Consider the following 20,344-nt stretch of genomic DNA (forward strand, 5'->3'; position numbering starts at 1 on the left):
AGGAGATGCACATCCTAGCCTAGTCTTTAGTTTACTCTCATCATTGCATCAGTAGTGTAAGTGAGTTACAATTTTGCTAACGACTCACAAACCTTCCCAGTACAAACTGGGTTAGGAAATTTTGTTTGTTTTGTTTGTTTTGATTGTCAGGGACCCGCCTGTAGAACGGAGAAAACATTTTTCAAAATCAAGCAGTGACCCACTGGAGAACAGAAGGATTACAACAAAAATCCCCAGCACTCAATCCAAGATAGAAGCAACAAGAATCTCGCCCCAAGAATGCGAGTCAACAGTCTGAGAGGGTCAACAAAAGCTAGTCACAAAAAACAAAAAGAAAAAAAAAGAAGAAAAAGAAAAAAGAGAAAAATGAATGAATCCGAAGCACGGATGTGGATAACAGATGTGATCTGCTCAAGAACTAGCACCTACAACTAGCTGCATCAAGGTTCAAACCTGAAGTCTGTATGAAGCACCATTCAAGACTCAAGACCAAGTTTCAGAAGACTTACAGATAGGAATCCTTGTAACTAGTAGCTGATAGGCTTAGTTAGTCTTTGTTTTTTTCGGTCTTCGTTTTTGTTGTAGCGACAGGACCGTGGACCGGAACCTCAACGGAACGGCACCTCGATCGTCTCTTCACCTCGGTACACTTCACTATCTCTCCCATTCCCGAACTACACGTGGCCTGATTCCTGTATAACCAAGGATATGTAGGCAGCTCAGATACCAGGGCTCGGTCACATTCCCTCCCTTTCCTTAAGTGTAGTCCGTCCAAGTAATGGTCGGGTCAAAAACACGTCTAGTCGTTCTTTGTCGGAAAACTCTTCGTGTTTCCAGTCAAAGAGGGGCAGCTGTAAGCACGTGATTTTTGACCCTCCCCGAGAATTTTCACATTTTTAGTGTGAATATGTGAAATTGGGTCTAGTATAGCTATTTTAACTATTTTTACTTTATTTCATTGCAAAAAGAAAAATTACAAAAAAAAAGTATATATATAAATTTTAGTTTATGTATCCCTCATAAACTTGAAAAAAAAATCAAAAATTGCACTTTATTTTGGTACTTTATATAAATTCGAAAATTAACAAAAAATATATATATAATTCTATTAATGTTTTGAAGTCATTTTAATACAAAAATATTATTTCATATTTTTGTCTTTATTAAAAAAAACGAAAATTACAAAAATAGTTTTATTAATATGTTATAGTTATTTTAACTTTGAAAAATACAAAAAAAACATTACTTCATATTTTACCTTAATATTTACGAAAATTACAAAAAATGGTTTTATTAATATTTTATAGTCGTTTTAACTTTGAAAAAAAATACAAAAATAGTACTTCATATTTTATCTTAATATTTACGAAAATTACAAAAAAATAGTTTTATTAATATTTTTGTAGCTATTTTAAAATCTTGAAAAATATTTAAAAATATATAGTTTCGTTTAAATACTAGTCTTATTTTTGGTAGTTATTTTGCTTACATAGGACTAGTTAAGCAGCGTATTCCTATTTCTCGGGTCCGGGCAAAAGAATAATATTCGGGTTCAAACTACCCGGTTTTAGGCCTAATTTTCGGACCTAGCCCATAATAAACCGTGTCCAGGACACGTGGGGAACCCCACCACGCGTGGGGAACATATGCCTTGAACCCCACCACGCGTGGGCTCATTTTTCGGGGCAAATCATGCCAAATACACGGACTACACATTTGACAAAGAGAGGGATTTTGAAAAGGCGGAAAAAAAAAAAAAAAAAGAAGAGAAAACATGTACTGTTTATCTTCTTCTTAAGAAGAAGAAGAAGCAGAAAGACGGGGAACAAAAAAGAAAAAAGGGATTTTTGATTTGGAAAAAACAACTACTGTTCATCGTCTTCTTCTTCAACAAGAAGAAGAAGAAGCCCTAACGTCTAAAACCAACAGCCCAGCTCCTCCCATCGTCCAAACACCACCACACCACCCGACGCCATAACCACCATCGTCAACCTCCAGCCCTCCGTCGACCAAGCACTCGACACCACGCATCAGTCCCGTCACAGCCTCACAGTCGACGAAACCAGTCCCAAAACCAGCATCAAACTCAGCGAAACCACCTCCTTCATCAACCAAACCAGTCGAAAACCCTATTCCAAACCCTCTCCGTCTCGCCTGCGTCGCCCCTCCATCGACGACCACTACCCCATGACCCTGCTCCCCACGTCCAGAGTATAACCAGACACCGTCCCTCAGCTCTAGCACCACCCGTCAAGCAGCAGCCATCGCTGCTGCGTCGTCCAACCTCCCCTATCGTCAACTGCCCAAACGACCCCTCCAACTGCAGCTTCACGTACACAGGTGTCGCGCCAGAAAAATACAGCAGCAACCAAACAATCCCTGGTCGTTGACAGTTGTGGGTCCGAGCTTTCTGTTCGTCGAGGTCCGGTACGTTGAGGTCCGGTACGTCGAGTTTGTTGTCCGAGGTTTCGTCGCGGGTCCAACGCATCGGACGATAATATCAAGTAGGTCATCTCTGTCCGTGTCCTTCATATTTGTTGTTTAGCAATATGTACATGCGTTTGTTGAAATACAATCCTAGTTCATGCGGATAGTACGCGACATTATATACATGGTGATTGCAGATTGCTATATTTGATAATTAACCCCGTATGGTATTGAAATTTGGCCGTGAATGTCTTTCCCGTTGTTTCGTTATTTTAAGTAGCTATTTGACATTTTTGTTTCTTCATGTTTAAATTGTTGTTATCCAAATATTTGTCGTAATATAGGTTTGCACATATTCTGAAAGGTGTTAATTATTTAGTTTGTCTTAATAGTTGTTTATACATGTGGTAGTAAATGTTGAAATTATAGTAGCAATTTTAATTCCGCGGAAAAATGCTCGCTTCATCAAATGGGTTCAATCTATAATCTATGATCTCGAGAAGAAGAAAAAAAAACATAGTTATTTTAGCCTTGTCCTATTTCTAAAAAGAGAAAATAAATAAATAAATAAAATGAGACGAGCCTCGCCAAAGAATACAAGCTGCGGGGCCCTCTAAATGTATATATTAAATACTTAGATTCCGGGATGGGCCGTTTAGCAAATTTCACGGCCCTACCCAAAATAATAATGCGCTAGTTGCTTTAGGCGCGTCTTCAATAATTTAATTTTCTTAAACTCGGGTGTGCATTTCATGCGACCCAAATCCAAATCCTAAAACATCAAATAAAATATGTTTCGGATTGTGGGTGCATTTCATGTGACACAGTCCAAAGATATATTTTAAGCGATGTTCACATTCTTGTAAAAACAATAATAATAAAGCGGTTAAAAGATAAATTTGCACATAAGTTCATATTGTATTAAAAATCAGATAAATAAGCCAAATATAACAGTTGAGCGACCGTGCTAGAACCACGGAACTCGGGAATGCCTAACACCTTCTCCCGGGTTAATAGAATTCCTTATCTAGATTTCTGGTACGCAGACTGTAATATAGAGTCATTATTTTCCTCGATTCGGGATTAAAATTGGTGACTTGGGACACCCTAAATCTCCCAAGTGGCGACTCTGAAATTAACAAACCAATCCCGTTTCGATTGTCCTTTAATTGGAAAAACTCCCTTGCGCCCCTCGGGCGCGGAAAAAGGAGGTGTGACATTTAGGTGTTGATTATTATTTACTCTTAAATTTGGATAACAATTAAACTTATAATGTGATTTTAAGGAAACGTGATTTCACCTAATACCAATTGATAAATGTAAATTAGTAATAGAAATTAACAGTAGGATAGAGAAAATCAGTGTTTGAACAAAATTCAACCCTCGAGCTTGAATACCCTCGAACTGATTTGTGCAAGAACAATTAAAATATAACAAGCTGATGAACAAGAATATGAACTAAAGAAAAGGCGTTATATTGCTTTGATATCTCAAAGTATATGATTTTTATAAAATGATTAAGACCCTTTTTATATAGTAGAGGAATTCTATTTATGGCTTCCCATGATTAGCTAAACAACCGCCCTTGATTTGATTTGTTCCGAGATTTATGCCATGATCTTGACCAGTCACGGATATCTCGACTTTTTGTTATTGTGCTTTGCTCGATATCTGGTCTCGATCGCTACCGGCCTCGATTTTGACTGGTACCTCGGTCCTCGAACTCGATACCTTATCCTCGTGCTTTGGTCTGATCCACTGTGGGGCCGACCTTTGATGCAATCCCCTGGCCTCGATTAAATAGTAAAATTGGGTAGGCTCGGTTTTAACCATATACAGATAGTCCCCTTGTTTCTTGGAGTGTAATGAGAAGAAACGAATTGAGCCTTCTATTTTGTACATTGACCTGTCATGACATCATCCTTGTGACGTAAGCAACGGAAGTAACTGAAATGTCCCGTCATTCATATATCGTGGCATTAACTGCATGTCAGTTGTTGTCGGCCATTATTGGTTCTGAACCGTCATCTTCATTCTATAAATATGCTTTCCTTCTCTTTGCCCAACTTTACTCTTGATCTCTACTCTAATCTTCAAAGATTTTTACATCCTTTAAGTTTTTCCGTTCTGCATAATCTCTAGGTTTCGTTATCAAGCTTTCCTCAAAACACCAAGCCTTATTCCCTTCTTCTTTCTTTAAACTTATACAAAAATAGCAAAAACGTCAAAAATTATTCCTCAAAAGGAAATGGCTTCTTCATCGTGGCCGGCCGGTAATAAAACACCGATGGCACCGCGCCTTGAGGAGTGCATTCCCGGGGGGTATGTCCTTACTTTCGACTTCAATGTCGAGAAAACTTCATCGGTCCCTGGTCGATGCGAGATAATGTTGAGATATATATACTCGATAACTGAGAGTGACCTTGAGAAGGTAAAGAAAGACTGCCATTGGGAAGATAAAGAGGTGGTGATTCCGGCCCCCGAAGAAGACATCACTACCCATGTGAAAGGGTTTCTAAGTGTTTATACTTACCCTTTTATGCTGGGCCTTGTCAATCCCGTCATCACCAATTTTTGCCGTCAATATCAAATAACCCTAGCTCAGATTCATCCCTCTTTTTGGTGGATTGTCATTCTGCTCCAATTCTTCGCGAGCAAAGTCTAAAGGATGTCTTTCACCCTTGACTATCTCATCAGGTTGTACAGCCCCCGTCTTTATCGAGGCGGGTTAATAAGGCTTCAGCGTCGGGCTACCAAGGTGTTGTTCTCAAGCATAGATGAGGACAAGGATCGAGGATGGATGGTCCAGTTCATTCGAGTGAAGACTTCCGACCTAATCCCGAACGAGAAAATGCCATTTCCCGAGAAATGAAATATGAAGCGTAAGTATAATCCCACCTATAGCTTCCATTTATTGTTTTGTTTCTTTTGCTTTTTCTCCTCGACATCACTTCCTATGATGTAGCGGTTTCTTGGATGCCCTGTGTAATTCCTAACCTCGAGAGCTGGGTTCGAGACCTGGCTTCGACCTCTTCATACGCTGAGCGCTCATGGCGTGATTTGGCAAAGGGCGAATGGGAGGCTAAAAATCTTGGTAAGCCCCTTTTCACTTATTTGATGATTTTTGCTGAAATGTTTCTTTTCATACTTATTTGATTTCCTTTCATACAGGCTTTGGAGAAAATGATGTCATGAGGCCCCTATCCGGGGAGGAAGAAAACCCTCCCCAATCGTCTGCTCCGAAACATAAGAAAGAGCGGAAAAGGAAAGAGGCTTCGAGCTCTACGAACCAGGATGAGCAAAAGCCTAAAAAGAGGCGAACCCGCAAGGGGGATGTTATCCCTTTGTCGATGGATTCAGTCTTCGCGCTACGAGATGAGCCCAAAGAGGGTGAACAAGAAGAAGAAAAAGAAGATGATTCAGGGCTAGTAGCCCATACTCGAGCTAGCACCGGGGCTAGGAAGGCTTCGGAGCCAATGGGCACCGATATTGACCGGTCTAAGCTCGATGAGGTCGAAGAGGATGCTTCGGCCCAGGTCTCCGTGCTGAAAGGCGTTTTGCCTCAAGGCAAAGAGGCCGTTGAAGAGGTAGTGGGTGCCGAGCTTGAGGCTCTTCGAGATGAAGAGAACGCCCCAAGTGACCCACTTGCGCCAATTGAAATTATAGATTCCCCGTCGCCTCCTTCGTTTTCCGAGGGGATGATTCAAGAGGCTCGGGCCATGAAGGCTTCTTCCATAAAAGGAGCCCATGAAGGGGAGGACCTTTTTTATGGATGCTTTACTGGGATCGAGGACATCCCTGGCTCGAGCTACTTGGAGACATCGAGGAAAGATTCAGGCGGAGCACCGAGTCTCTTCAATGAGGCACAACAGGCTCTGAATTGGGTAAGCTTTAATTCCCTTTGATATCATACTTACGTTTTACCCTTCTTCGTCTAATTCCTTTTCTTCTATTTGTGTAGGCCTTGGTGCTTTATCAGGAGGCTTTCTCCAAATCTCGGGCAGAACTAAGTTGGTATGAGACCAATATTCAAAGGCTTACCGAGGAGAAGAATGCCTTTGAACTTCTTAGTGGGCGAAAAGAAGAGGAAATCAAAAGCCTCAGAGATGAACTGGCAGTGGCTCAGAAAGAACAAAACGAACTGACAGAGCAGGTAAATAAAGTCTTAGAAGCTCATGGCCTCAATTCGGGAGTGATGGATAATAATTCGATCTCACAGGTCTAGCAACTACATGAGACGATCGGGCAACTCCGTGGAGAGGTAGATGTGGTGAAGGCGGAAACCATAGCGTGGAAGCAAAACATAAACCGCCTTGCCTCAAAGAAAGAGATTGTTCGAGCTTAGTTATCCTCGGTGAAAGCCAGCTGCAAGGTATGAAAGAGAAGAATTTGGCACAAGCGAAGTAAATTGAGGAGCTGCAGGCTCGATTGGACACGGAGCTTGCAGTGGCAAAATCTGAGGTTGAGATGACTAAATCCGATGGTGAGGCGATCGCGGCTGTCTACCGATCTGACGCCGAGTCCACTCAAGCTCGAGCAAAAGAAGTTGTCGATGCTGCTCAGGCTCAAGCATACTAGGTTGTCGAGCATGCCAAGTGCCAATCTCGAAGAGAGACTCTTGAGGAGATTCATGCTCGTGGCTTTAACCTTGTTGTCGAGATCGAGAATGCGAAAGAGCTTGGGGCTAAAGCCAAAGCATTGCTCTTTTCTGATGATGATGATCCAATGGCGAGGATGTAGCTCCCGAGGAAAATTAGGCACTTAGGATTTTTCATTTTTTAAATTTTTGTGTAGGGCCCTTATCGGTCCGTATAAATATTTTCATATATATATAAAAGATCTCTTTGCTTTCTGACTTGTCTTTATTTCAATTTTTGCTTTGTGAAAATTCTATTTCGTCCATGTTGTTCATGAGTACAAGGCTTAGGCAATTTGGTCGAGGTCGGACTAATGTAGTCTTTGTAATCGAGTGAGTACTTACTCGAACTCGAAGTAGGATGACCCTTAGGTTTTAGTTGAGTGAGGATGACTTCTCGAACTCAAAAAATAAAATGGCCCTTAAGCTCTTGAATTAGGCCGATATGGCCCTAAAGAGAATGGGTTTTCTCCCTTTTCGTCTTAAAAAGTTAATCATATAAAAATTTGTTATGCCTTAGCACGAGATAAATTTGTACCCATTAGGGTTTTCGAAGGTTAGTGTTATCGAAACCCTTTACTTCGTTACGCCTTAGCGTGAAATAAGCTTGTTCGGTAGGTCGAACAAGTCGGTACCTCTTAGGGTCTTCGAGGGTTGATGTGATTGAAACCCTTTGTAAATTTGCTGATGGTAGCCTTTTAAACCGGTTTTATGAAAATATTTGAAGGTCTATTTTATTGCAAAATTTGGACATCTCCGAGCCGTGTTGGCTTGGTCGTAGCCTTTGACTTGGGATTTGCCTCTTGGGCTTGTTTCCCGGTTAATGTCAATCCCCGAGTGGGGTGGCTGTGGCCTATAAAAATGAGGGTTGCCTTTTTAAGGTCTTATGATCTAGAGATTTTAGTAGTTCAATTACATTGATTTTTCGAATGGCAGTCCCCGAGTACGGGGTAAGTTATTTGAACTTCAGTTGTGATCGGCCCTTAAGCATGTTTCCACAATAGACCAAAAGCAAGAAATTGTAAATTTAAATTTTCTCTAAGGCATGAAATATTTGGCAAGGAAAAACACTTCTCTCAATAGATTATACATGCATACATATTTGTCTTTAGGGCTCGAGTAATCTATATGGGCATGGTTCATTTGACCGTTTGGCCCTTACAAAGTTTTACCTATCGAGACTATGTTGACACGAAGTACCTTCCTTGTAACAAAGTTAACATCCGAGGGTGATGCCCCCCAGTATTCGAGGTTGATTGTAAATAAGCCTCAGATACTGTTGAGTTGCTCTAAGTTAGCACGAACAATGGTTGCCTCATTAAAAACCTTGCCGGAAAAACCCATTTGGGATAAAAACCGGTCTAAGGGAAAAAGAGTGCAATACGTGCTTTCAGACCTAAGGACTTTGTGATGAAGGATCATTCGATATCTTCTGTCGAACACCTGAAATTGTTTAGTATAAAATACAAATAAAAATGGAGAAGGTCATACCTTAGCAGTAATATCGTTTGGGGAGTGATATGTTCCAATTGTTTTGTAATTGCTCGCCATCCATCGTGCCAAGTTTGTAGGATCATTTTCCGACGATATCGAGGACCTGATACGGTCCTTCTCAGTTCGGGCCAAGTTTTCCTTTATTTGGGTCTTGAGTATTAATGGTAACCTTTCTCAAAACTAAGTCTCCGGTTTTAAAGTGTCAAAGATTGGCTCTTCGGTTGTAATACATCTCGATCCGCTGTTTCTGCATGGCCATTCGAACAAGGGCGACTTTCCGTCTTTCATCTAGCAATTTGAGGCTTGTATTCATAGCTTCGTGGTTTGACTCTTCCGTTGCACACCGATACGTGAATCTAGGTTCTCCGACTTAGACCGGGATTAGAGCTTCGGCATCATAGACTAAAGAGAACGGTGTTACCCTTGTACTAGATTTTGACGTTGTTCGATATGCCCAAAGGACTTTGGGTAATATTTCTCTCCACTTTCCTTTAGCTTCGTTCAATCTTTTCTTCAGATTTTGGATGATGGCCTTGTTTGTTGATTCGGCCTGTCTCTTCCCACTAGGATGATATGGCGTTGATAAGATCCTTTTTATTTTGTGGTCTTTGAAAAACTTTGCCATTTTGTTGCCGATGAATTGCTTTCCATTGTCTCATACAATCTCGGCAGCCATTCCAAATCAGCATATAATATGGTCCTAGATGAAGTCTATGACCTTTTTTTCTCTAACTTTCTTGAAGGCCTGTGCTTCAACCCACTTATAGAAATAGTCAGTCATAAACAAAATGAATTTAGCTTTACCTGAGGCCGATGGTAGAGGACCGATGATATCCATCCCCCATTTCATGAACATCCATGGGGATAGGATTGAGTGGAGTTGCTCTCCGAGCTAGTGGGTCATCGGCGCATACCTTTGACATTTGTCGCACTTTCGAACAAATTCTTTAGTGTCATTTTTCATATCGGCCCAATAGTATCCTACTCTGATGAATTTGCTAACCAATGACTCAGCACCAGAATGATTTTTGCAAGTGCCCTCGTGAATTTCCCGTAGAACGTAGTCGGTGTCTCCTGGTCCCAAACATTTCGCTAACGGTCTATCGAACGTTCTCCTATACAGTGTTCCATCCTCGGCCAATGTGAATCGTGTGTATGGTCCTTAATTCTTTAGGATCCGTTGGAAGCTTCCCATTCTTTAAGTACTCGATGTACTTATTCCTCCAATCCCAGGTTAAACTTGTGGACTTTATTTCGGCATGTCCTTCTTTGATTACTGACCTTGAAAGTTGTACAATAGTCCCCGAGCTAAGTCTATTGTCTTCGATCGACGACCCCAAATTTGCAAGGGCATCGGCCTCACTATTTTATTCTTGAGGTACGTGTTGTAGTGTCCATTCTTTGAATCGATGTAGAGACACTTGTAATTTGTCTAATTACCTTTGTATTTGATCTTCTCAAACCTCGAAAGTTTTGTTGACTTGATTTACCATAATTTGGGAGTCGCACTTGGCTTTGATGACTTTCGCTCCCAAGCTCTTGGCTAGCTCGAGACCTGCAATTATGGCCTCATACTCGGCCTCATTGTTAGTTAATTTCGAGGTTTTGACAGACTGCCTAATTGTATTACCTGTGGATGACTTCAAAACGATGCCTATTCTGGACCCCTTCACATTTGAAACACCGTTTGTGAAGAGGGTCCAGACCCCCAATGATGTACAAAATTATAATAATAGTTCTTTTTTGACCTCGGATACGGGGGCTGGCGTGAAGTCGGCCACGAAGTCTGCCAAAATTTGAGACTTGATGGTCATTCGGGGTTGATATTCAATATCGTACCCACTGATCTCGACAGCCCATTTGGCCAATCGACCGAGAGTTCAGGCTTGTGCAAAATGTTGCAAAGGGGGTAGGTCGTTACAACACAAATTGGGTGACATTGAAAATATGGTTTTACTTTCCTAGAGGCGCTTAATAAAGCAAGCGCTAATTTTTCTAAGTATGGGTATCGGGTCTCTGCTTCACCTAGAGTCCGACTAACATAATAAATAGGAAATTATGTACCTTTCTCTTCTCGAACTAAGACCCCACTTACCGCTATCTCCGAGACTGCTAAGTATAAGTAAAGTTGTACGTTCTCCTTTGGGGTGTGAAGCAATGGCGGGCTCGACATGTATCGTTTGAGTTCCTCCAAGGCCTGTTGACCCTCTGAGGTCCATGTGAAACTGCTCTTTTTCTTAACCAGTGGAAGAATCGGTGGCTCCTATCTGAGAATCTCGAAATAAGTCGACCCGGAGCAGCTGTGCGTCTTGTTAACCTTTATACAACCTTGACATTATCAACAATTGTGATGTCTTCGATTGCTTTAATTTTATCGGGGTTGATTTTGGTTCCCCGATTTGATACCATAAAGCCGAGGAATTTTTCCGAACTGAACTCGAATGCACATTTCTCCGGATTGAGCTTCATGTTGTATTTTCTCAGTATGTCGAAAGTCTCCTATAAATGTTTCAAATGGTCCTCTGCTCGTAGGGACTTAACTAGCATATCATCAATATAAAACCTCCATTGATTTACCTATTTATTCTTCGAACATTTGATTTACTAGGCATTGATAAGTAGCACCAGCATTTTATACTCCGAACGGCATTACATTATAGCAATAAGTGTCGTATTTAGTGATAAACGAAGTCTTTTCCTGATCTTCTAGGTTCATTTGTATTTGATTGTATCCGGAGGAGGCATCGAGAAAACTAAGGATCTCGTGGCCGGCCGGGGCATCGATCATGCGATCGGGATATTCGGCAAAGGAAAAGAAACTTTAGGGCATGCCTTGTTTAAATCCTTATAGTCTACGCACATTCTAAGTTTGTTCCTCTTTTTAGGGACTACAACTACGTTTGCTAACCATTCGAGATATTTTACCTCCCGAATGGATCCTATATTGAGAAGTTTTGTTACCTCATCCTTATTGAATGCGTGCTTAACCTCGGACTGAGGTCTCCTCTTTTGTTTCACCGGGTGGAACTTCAGGTCCAAGCTTAGTCGATGTATAATGATCTCCGGTAGGATCCCTATCATGTCTAGGTAGGACCAAGCAAAACAATCCATGTTATTTAAAAGGAAATGAACGAGTTTTTTCCTAAGCTTGGGAGTTAACCTTGTGCCCAGGTGTACCTTTCGATCGGGCATACACTCTATCAGTATGATTTGTTTCAGCTCTCCGACCGTTGACTTTGTGGCATTGGAATCAGCGAACGAAGGTTTGTGGTATCATATAATCATCATCCTCGAAAGTTTCTTGCTCCTCCGATCGGGTCGGGGCCGGCGACTGTGGTTGCTATTTGACTTCTTGTTTTCCCTTCGATTCCGATCCCTTTGTTGATAACAACACCGATATTGGTATTACCTCATCGATTGCAAACATTTCTTTGGTGGCGGGTTATTTGCCGTACATCGTTTTGATTCCTTCTGATGTTGGGAATTTCAAGACTTGACGAAGCGTCGAGGGAACTGCTCTCATATTATGAATCCAAGGTCTTCCGAGCAGCGCGTTATACCTCATGTCGCCTTCGATCACGTGGAACTTTATTTCTTGGATGGTCCCGGCCACATTTACTAGCAGAATGATTTCCCCTTTGGTGGTTTCACTTGCCATGTTGTAGCCATTAAGTACCCGAGTTGCGGGTACGATTTGATCTTGGAGGCCGAGTTGCTCTATGACCCTTGATCGAATAATATTTGTCGAGCTACCTGGATCAATCAACACACATTTAACTTGAATTTTATTCATTAGGATAGATATTACCAGTGCGTCGTTGTGAGGTTGTTCGATCCCTTCTGCGTCCTTGTCGTTGAAAGACAAGGTTTCTTCTAGTAAGTAGTCCCGAGTTCACTTTTCCCTCGTGATTGTCACTTTGGTGCGTTTGAATACCGGTCCTTAAGGGATATCGACCCCACCAATGATCATGTAAATTACGTGTTGTGGCTCTTCCTGCTCGTTCTGCCTATTCGAATCTCTATTTTTGAAGTGGTTCTTGACTCGATCACTTAAGAATTCTCGAAGGTGGCCCTCGTTGAATAGACGGGCTACCTCCTCCCTCAACTATCTACAGTATTCAGTTCTATGACCATGGATACCATGGTATTTGCACATTTGATTAGGGTTCCTTTGAGCTGGATTGGTCTGTAAGGGTCAGGGCCACCTAGTATCCTTAATCCGACCAATGGCTGATATAATACCTGATGCATCAATGCTAAAGTTGTATTCTGACAGTCGAGGTGCCTCTTTGGACCCGACATCCCTATCGAAACCACTTTTGTTCATAAGCCTCTAGGAACTTTGTCCTCGATCATTACTTCTATCATTCTGTATGGGGATACGTCCAAGCCCGTTATTTCTCCGATCTCCACTGTATGGCTAGTATCTATCTCTATTCGATCATGGTTCCCGATCGACGTCCCTTTTAACTCTGTCCATGGGCCTGTTGGGATAAATCGAACCAATTGGAGTTCCCAGTTGATCATTTTCGACCCTAATCTTTAACTGATACTGATTGTGTACATCAGCCCAAGTGATAACTGGATATTCGATCAAATTTTGCTTCAACCATTGTGAAACTACAGAGCTCCGAGTGTTAAGACCTTGTGTAAAAGCTTGAACAGCCCAGTCGTCGGTGACTGGAGGCAAATCCATTCTCTCTATTTGGAACCGAGATACGAATTTCCTGGGCATCTCGTTATCCTTCTGTCTTACCTTGAAGAGGTCTGATTTCCTTGTTGCAACTTTAATGGCTCCGGCATGGGCTTTCACAAAAGAATCTGCGAGCATAGCAAACGAATCAATAGAGTTGGGTGGTAAGCTATGATACCATATCATGGCACCCTTCGATAAAGTTTCTCCAAATTTCTTCAATAGAACAGATTCAATATCATCATCTTCTAAGTCATTCCCCTTTATTGTGCATGTGTAAGAAGTGACGTGCTCATTAGGGTCGGTGGTCCCATTATATTTGGGTATTTCTGGCATATGGAATTTCTTAAGGATGGGCTTCGGAGCCACACTTGGAGGGGAAGGCTTCTGCACGAACTTCTTCGAATCCAAACCCTTTAGAATCGGGGTGCCCCCGGTATTTGGTCAACCCGTGAGTTGTACGTTTATACCTTTTTGTCATTAGGCTCGATTTTCTTTTCACCTGATTCGATCCGTTTAGTGAGCTCCTCGAGCATCTTCATAATGGCAGGGTCAGTCCCCGATTCATTGGCGTTCGATTTCTCTGGTACATGTTCAATTCTATGAACAACTTCTTGTGATGTTTCGAGCTCAATTATGCTTGGTGCTCGATTTTGATTTTGGAGTTGCTCTATTACAACTTGTTAGGTCTACAACATTTCGATTATCATTCGAAGGCTAATTCTACCTTTTTCATCGCTCTGTGCGTTTTGATCAGCTGCTCGGGAATCTCTGCGGACGCTATTTTCATGAACGACACCCAAATTCCCATTAATGGCAATATGAGAGCTGACATCGACTCTACAGCTGGTGGTCCATCGATGTTGACTGGAGGTACTCTGTTTTCCGGGGTGACTATATTTTCGTTTTCACCATGAAGACCAAGGTCGTTATCTATGTGAGTGGGTGTTTCTTGAGAGTTTGACATATTGATTCCTGAAATCAAAGACACTTACGAGAACAAGCGTAAAGCAGTGTGTGTTATGGGAATTAATACCGGACAATCACTATTATCCTTAGCCCCACGGTGGGCGCCAAACTGTTTACCCTTAAAATTAGATAGCAATTAAACTTATAATGTGGTTTTAAGGATAGTGATTTCACCTAATATCAATTAATAAATGTAAAGAATAGTAATAGAAATTAATAATAGGATAGAGCAAACCAGTGTTTGAACGAAATTCAGCCATCTAGCTTGAATACCTTCGAACTGATTTTTGCAAGAACAGTTAAAATATAACAAGCTCATGAACAAGAATATGAACTAAAGAAAATGCATTATATTGCTTTGATATCTTAGAGTATTTGTTTTTCTATAAAATGATTAGGACCCTCTTTATATAGTAGAGGAATCCTATTTAGGGTACAATTCTAATTACGGAAGTAAATCCCATGATTAGCTAAACAACCGCCCTTGATTTGATATGTTTCGAGATTTATGCTATGATCTTCGATCAGCCACAAATATCTCAACTTTCTGTTATTGTGCTTCGCTCGATGTTTGTCTCATTTGGTCTCGATCGCTACCAACCTCGATTTCGACAGGTACCTCGGTCCATGAACTCGATACCTTATCCTCGTGCATTGGTCTGATCCACTGCAGGGACGACCTTTAATGCAATCCCTTGGCCTCAATCAAATAGTAAAAACCCGATTTTAACCGTATACAATTATAAAGTTAAGAGAGGGTGATATAATTGTGAAAAAAAAAGACTTGCATTCAAAGATGAGGAAAGATATTTTTCTCTTTTTCATAAAAAGATACTCCCTCTGTTTCAATTTATGTGAACCTGTTTGACTGGGCACGAAGTTTAAGAAAAAATGAAGACTTTTGAAATTTGTGGTCTTAAACAAGTTAAAATGGGCCCCAGAGTATTTTTGTGGTTGTAAAAGCTTCTCATTAAGGGTGGAATTGGAAGTTTAAGCTAAATTGTATCCAAATTTAGAAAGGGGTCTGTTTAACGTGAAAATGGTAATAACAGTTAAATTTGATTTAGTGATTCTAAAAATATGTGATCTATTTTTATGCTAGCTGTTACGCAGTTGATGTTATGTGAAAGACTTAGAAATGAGATAAGATCTTGAGAGCAAGGTGATAACCAAACCGAATGAACAATAATCGGGGCCTCGAGCTTGCCTATTCGAGGGCCTCAGGGTCGAGTTTGAAGCTCGGTTGGGAGCTGTCGAGGGGAACTAACAGTTACAATAAATCAATGGCGGCCCTTTATGGACAATAATAAGAAATAAATGATGAACAATAAATAGAACACAATAAATATAAGCAATAAATGAAGTAATGAGATTAAGAGAATATGTTAGAGAGCAGAGAGAATGTTCTTGTGTATTTAGTATTGAGCAACAGACGTTTACATAATGACAAAGATCCCCTTTATATAAGAGAGGGAATCCCAACATAGTACAAGTGCATTTATTACAAAGATATGGGGATGGGACAATAGTTGACTCCATGATTCGGGTCTGAACTTAGCTCACCAGACTTTGTCATCCCTAGTTGTGCGCCTTGGGAACTCCCCATTTTCTCCCCGTAACCATCGATCCATGCTGCTCCAAGGTCGAGCGTCAATGGCCCTCGAGGGATGAAACTCGATCGTGGTTTTAAGCCTTCGAGACATCATAACGATGGAAAATTGGACCCTCCAATTTTACCGTATACAGATAGTCCCTGTGTTTCATAGAGTAGAACGATAAGAAACGACCTTGATAACCATCTTTCCGAATTTCTCGCGATAATGTTATCCTGATGACGTCATACTTATGACATAAGCGTTTGTGACGACCAAGGCATCCTGCCTTTTCATCTTTCCAGAATCATTCAATGCACTGCCGATTCTTATATTCAAATCGATAATGTTGCCACCGGTTCAGCTCCCAAAAACGCATTGATTGCATCTGCTGGTACGTTTTTCAAAGACATCGATGGCAACGTCGGTTACGCTGCCACTCTTTCTATAAATGGGAGTCTCCTGGAATCAATTCTTCATTCAAATGATCTTCAATCATCCTTTCACCCATTTCTTCTCTCCATCCTCATCCATTTTCATTTCCCATGTCTGAGGCCCGTGGCCTCAAAGTTGCATGGCAGCGTTCTCATCAGTTATACCATGGCCTTTTTCCGGGGCTCTTCCTTACCGAGCAAGATTACACCAACTTCTTCTTCTTCTTCTTTTTGTTGTTGTTACAGCTGTCATCGTTGGCTCGAGACAAGGAGATAGGGGAGCCGATTTCTCCCGACTCAAGAAAATGTTTAGACTCTACACCGCTGCTTAGGAGGGTGTTCGGACTATACATCGCTGCTCACCTCCCCCGACTACCCGGTGCGGCGCCTCACTCATTTTTCTTTCTGTGGAGTGAGGTGGTACTATCTACTAACTGTTGCATACTGCACCGGTGTAATGTCTCGAGAAGTGGCTTCACAATAGTAGTGCTGGCGAAATCCATACTAGCCAGATTTTTCACCCAGCCACTTCTCCATCCCTTTCTGCTTCTTCCGCGTCACTTTCCTCTTCTTCATCTTTGCCCTCAGAGATATCATTCTGGAGGACTAAGGTTAGACCCCTGAGGAGGTGGTGATCGAAGATAATGCCGCCGAGGATGCACCTCCGAGAACAGATTAGGCTCTTGGATTTTACTATATGTGTACCCTTTTGCTTCTTTGTGTTTGTGTAAGGACCCCTCGTGAGCTTCTATAATCATATGTAAGGACCCCTCGTGGGCTTTTATAATCAAGTGTTTATGAACATAAAGATGTTTCTTCAATTTGTCTTTAATGTATGTTATATTCCCCTTTATCTACGCTTGTGAGGAATCTGAGTGTATGACCCTACCGATTGGTGCGAATACCGAGCCCGAGTATGAGTATTTCTTCTGACTTTTGATTGATTAACACGGCTCCCCGCAGAACCCTTTGTCGTTCCTTAGACCAAGCCCGGATTGGACTGATAAACTCGGGTCGTCGGGACCCTGACTTCGAGTTGAATGAGAGTAGGGCTTCGAACTCTTAGACCGATACTTAGCCTTTAGAACCTGTGATAATCTTCGAGGGGGGATTCGCTGGGAAGCCCGAGAATAGAGACTGCCTTTAGGCTTTCGAGAACAGTCCTCGAGTGGGGGTTTGCTCAAACTCGGTCCATCTGGAAACTTGTTTTGAACTTAGTGTAGATAGCCTTAAGGCATTGTATATAGATCTCGGATGAGGGTCTACCCGGGTTTAGATGGTACCCCGAGGCCAAGCCCATATGAGTAGAGTTTAAGCGCTTATTTTCTTCTTGAGAGAAGCCCTCGAGATCGGGTACCATCTCAATTCTTGTAATGATATCAATGGCCCCTTGGAGCATGTCTTCTTCTTGGTGGAAGTCCTTGAGATCGGGTACCGTCTCGGGACGTATAGTGAGGGCATTGGTCTCCTAGAGCCTATTTTCTTTTCAATAGAGGTCCTCGAGATCGGGTACCTTCTCGGGACTTGCAATGATGCCAAAGGATTCCTGGAGCCTAACTTCTTTTTTATGGAGGTCCTCGAGGTCGGGTACCATCTCGAGACTTGCAATGATGCCAATGGTTTCCTGGAGCCTAACTTCTTTTTTATGGAGGTCCTCGAGATCAGGTACCATCTCGGGACTTGCAATGATGCCAATGGCTTCCTGGAGCCTAACTTCATTTTGATGGAGGTCCTCGAGATAGGGTACCATCTCGGGACTTGTAATGATGCGGGATATTCAACCCTGAAACGTCGTATGGCGGCATCGAATGTGTGACACGATTACGAAATGACCGAGGTGATTCCGCTGGAATATCTTTCTGAAGCGACAAAAGTTTTAGCCATTATTTTTAATCGGCCTTTGAGACAGGCAGGTGGTTGCCGCTTTTTCCATATATAGGGTTGTCTTCGCCCTTTTGGAGATTTTGCTATTCTGAGTAGATATCCTCTTTTATAGAGTTCTCCCTTCTTGCGCCAATTTTCCTTTAACTCAAAGCCTTCGCCCAAATCTTCATTTCCTATTTCTTCATTTTATCACAGCTATGGCTGCTACATCAGGGTCCGCTCGGCAGGGAGAAGGGAGCTCTGCCTCTGGGCACTTTGTTTTGAGAGGGAACCTCCATCAGAAAAGACTCCCAACGCTCGAGGTTGTGAGGGAGTATGCCTCGAAGTTTATTTCTTTAACAGGAGAGGAGCACCTTGAGTTGGTGAGGAAGGACTGTGGATGGGGAGAAAAGGTAGCATTGCGGGTACCTTCCCCGGAGGAGGGCATCATGGACCATGCCGAGGGATTTTTGAATGTATACACGTACCCCTTTACGCTAGGCCCCATTGATAGGGTTGTTCTTGACTTCTGTCGAAAGTACCAGGTTACCTTGGCGCAGATTCACTAGTCATTTTGGCGGATGTACTGATGATGAGGTTCTTTATGGAAGACGCAGGTTTTGAATTCACTCTTAGTCACCTCTTCAGGCTGTATCAGCCCTTTCATCATTGAGGCCTGTTGACTCTATGATATCGATCCATTACACCTTTTGTTATTGACGACGAAGAAGATAGAGATCGGGTATGGATGAGCCGATTCGTCCAGGTACGGACTGTCGATATTATTCCAGTAAAGTTTCTGCCATTTCCTGAGGAATAGAATTTTACGTGTAAGTGGTACACTCGTGCCTTCTTAGTTTTGTTTATGGCGAAGGCTGGCTTCGTAAATGCGCCTTCTTTTCTTTTTCTGCAGCGATTTTGTGGATGTCGGGCGAGGTTCCCGATCTGCCAGATTGGGTTCAGAAGTTGGCGACCCACTCGACTTACAATGAGCGTAAGTGATGAGCTTTATCTAAAGATAAGTGGGAGGCAAAACACCACGGTACATGCTATGTGATTCACTCCCCCCCTTTTTCTCTCGAAAGGGCGCTTTTTCTTTCTGCGTACTAACTTTGTCATCATAGGCATTGGGGAGTCCCTCAAAGCGAGGTCGTGCTCTATAGGAGAGGGAGAACGATTGCGGGCTTCCGGGCTAAAAAATGATAACAGCAAGCAAGAAATGCCTTTGCAGGGCGACAGTGCTCAAAGCAAGACGAACCCACATCGGGGGATCGGAGAGGATGTATTGACTAAGCCTGTTTCACCCGCGATTTCTAGTTTTGGAAAGGCGGTTTCTCTTCCACTGCCGTCTTCTTTTTCCGTCGATGGTACTTCGAGGGATACTCAAAACCCGGGATTGTATACACCAAGAGACCGTATCCCGACCGGGGTCGGCTCTTTTGGGGCCGAGGGAGCCATACTAGCAGATGTGCGCTCAACCTTCGAGGAAGCTCAGCGGCTTCACTCTGTGGTGAGTTTTGGCACATGCCCTTTGAGTTCCGTGCCTTCCCTTTCTTATTGAGTTTTCTTTTGCAGGCCTTTGACAAGCTTAAGTCCGAGCTGCTTCGCCGTGAGGCCAGGCTACGGAAGATTTTGGATGGGGAGAGATCCCTTAGGCTCTTTTGCGACGAAAGGGAAGTCGAGTTGGCATGCTTACGGTATGAGGCGAGTCGGAGCTTGAATTATGAGAGCTACCTGAAGGGACATGTAATTTTTGTTCTGAGGGAGTATGTGTTCCTTCTTCTAGCTCCTGAGTCTCATGTTTCGTATATTTTAGTTGCAGAAAAAGATGGAGGATCTGGAGAGCCTTCGGAATGATGTTAGCCGAGCCAGGCGTGAGTATGATGAGTTAAAGGCTTAGGCGGATGCTCAGGCTTAGGCGGAGAAGGGTGCTCTGGCTAAAGCTTCCGCCCTTGAGGTTCAACTTCGCTTATCTCGTGATAATAGCTTGGTTCGAGCAGATATGATTACGAAGCTCTAGTCTGAGCTTTTGAAGATAAAGGCCGAGGTTGTAGATGCCGGGCTGAAGCTGTAATGAGCCGAACTAAGGCTGACCAGAAAGTGGCGGTCTATTTGAAGGACGCTGCTGATGCTCAAGCTGAGATGAGAAGGACTCTTGATCGCGATGGTAGGAGCAAGAAATATGCTCGGTGCAAGTCTCTAAGGGAAACCTTCGAGTAGATCCATGCTAGGGGCT

At 42.4% G+C, this 20,344-nt stretch overlaps 2 protein-coding genes across 2 annotated transcripts; one reads left to right on the forward strand and one right to left on the reverse strand.

Moving 5' to 3' along the window:
* The first annotated feature begins 4,675 nt into the window (after positions 1-4,675).
* On the forward strand, positions 4,676-7,167 carry LOC138881154 (uncharacterized). Its single transcript, XM_070161359.1, has 4 exons — positions 4,676-4,700; positions 5,599-6,311; positions 6,389-6,580; positions 7,006-7,167. The coding sequence occupies exons 1-4, from the start codon at positions 4,676-4,678 to the stop codon at positions 7,165-7,167; spliced, it is 1,092 nt and encodes a 363-aa protein (XP_070017460.1).
* A 5,831-nt stretch (positions 7,168-12,998) lies between these two features.
* On the reverse strand, positions 12,999-13,586 carry LOC138881155 (uncharacterized). The gene has a single exon (XM_070161360.1). It carries the CDS (start codon positions 13,584-13,586, stop codon positions 12,999-13,001), a length of 588 nt encoding a protein of 195 aa, XP_070017461.1.
* Between the last annotated feature and the right edge of the window lie 6,758 nt (positions 13,587-20,344).

This window comes from Nicotiana sylvestris, chromosome 11 (assembly GCF_000393655.2).
Source record: "Nicotiana sylvestris chromosome 11, ASM39365v2, whole genome shotgun sequence".
Lineage (NCBI taxonomy): Eukaryota > Viridiplantae > Streptophyta > Magnoliopsida > Solanales > Solanaceae > Nicotiana > Nicotiana sylvestris.

Bases quoted from the DNA above. Each gene is read 5' to 3' on its own strand.
- LOC138881155 (XM_070161360.1), bottom strand. From the start codon at position 13,586: ATGCCAGAAATACCCAAATATAATGGGACCACCGACCCTAATGAGCAC.
- LOC138881154 (XM_070161359.1), top strand. From the start codon at position 4,676: ATGGCTTCTTCATCGTGGCCGGCCG. The intron at 6,312-6,388 runs GTAAGCTTTAAT...CTATTTGTGTAG, and splicing joins CACAACAGGCTCTGAATTGG to GCCTTGGTGCTTTATCAGGA. The intron at 6,581-7,005 runs GTAAATAAAGTC...CAAGCATACTAG, and splicing joins AAAACGAACTGACAGAGCAG to GTTGTCGAGCATGCCAAGTG.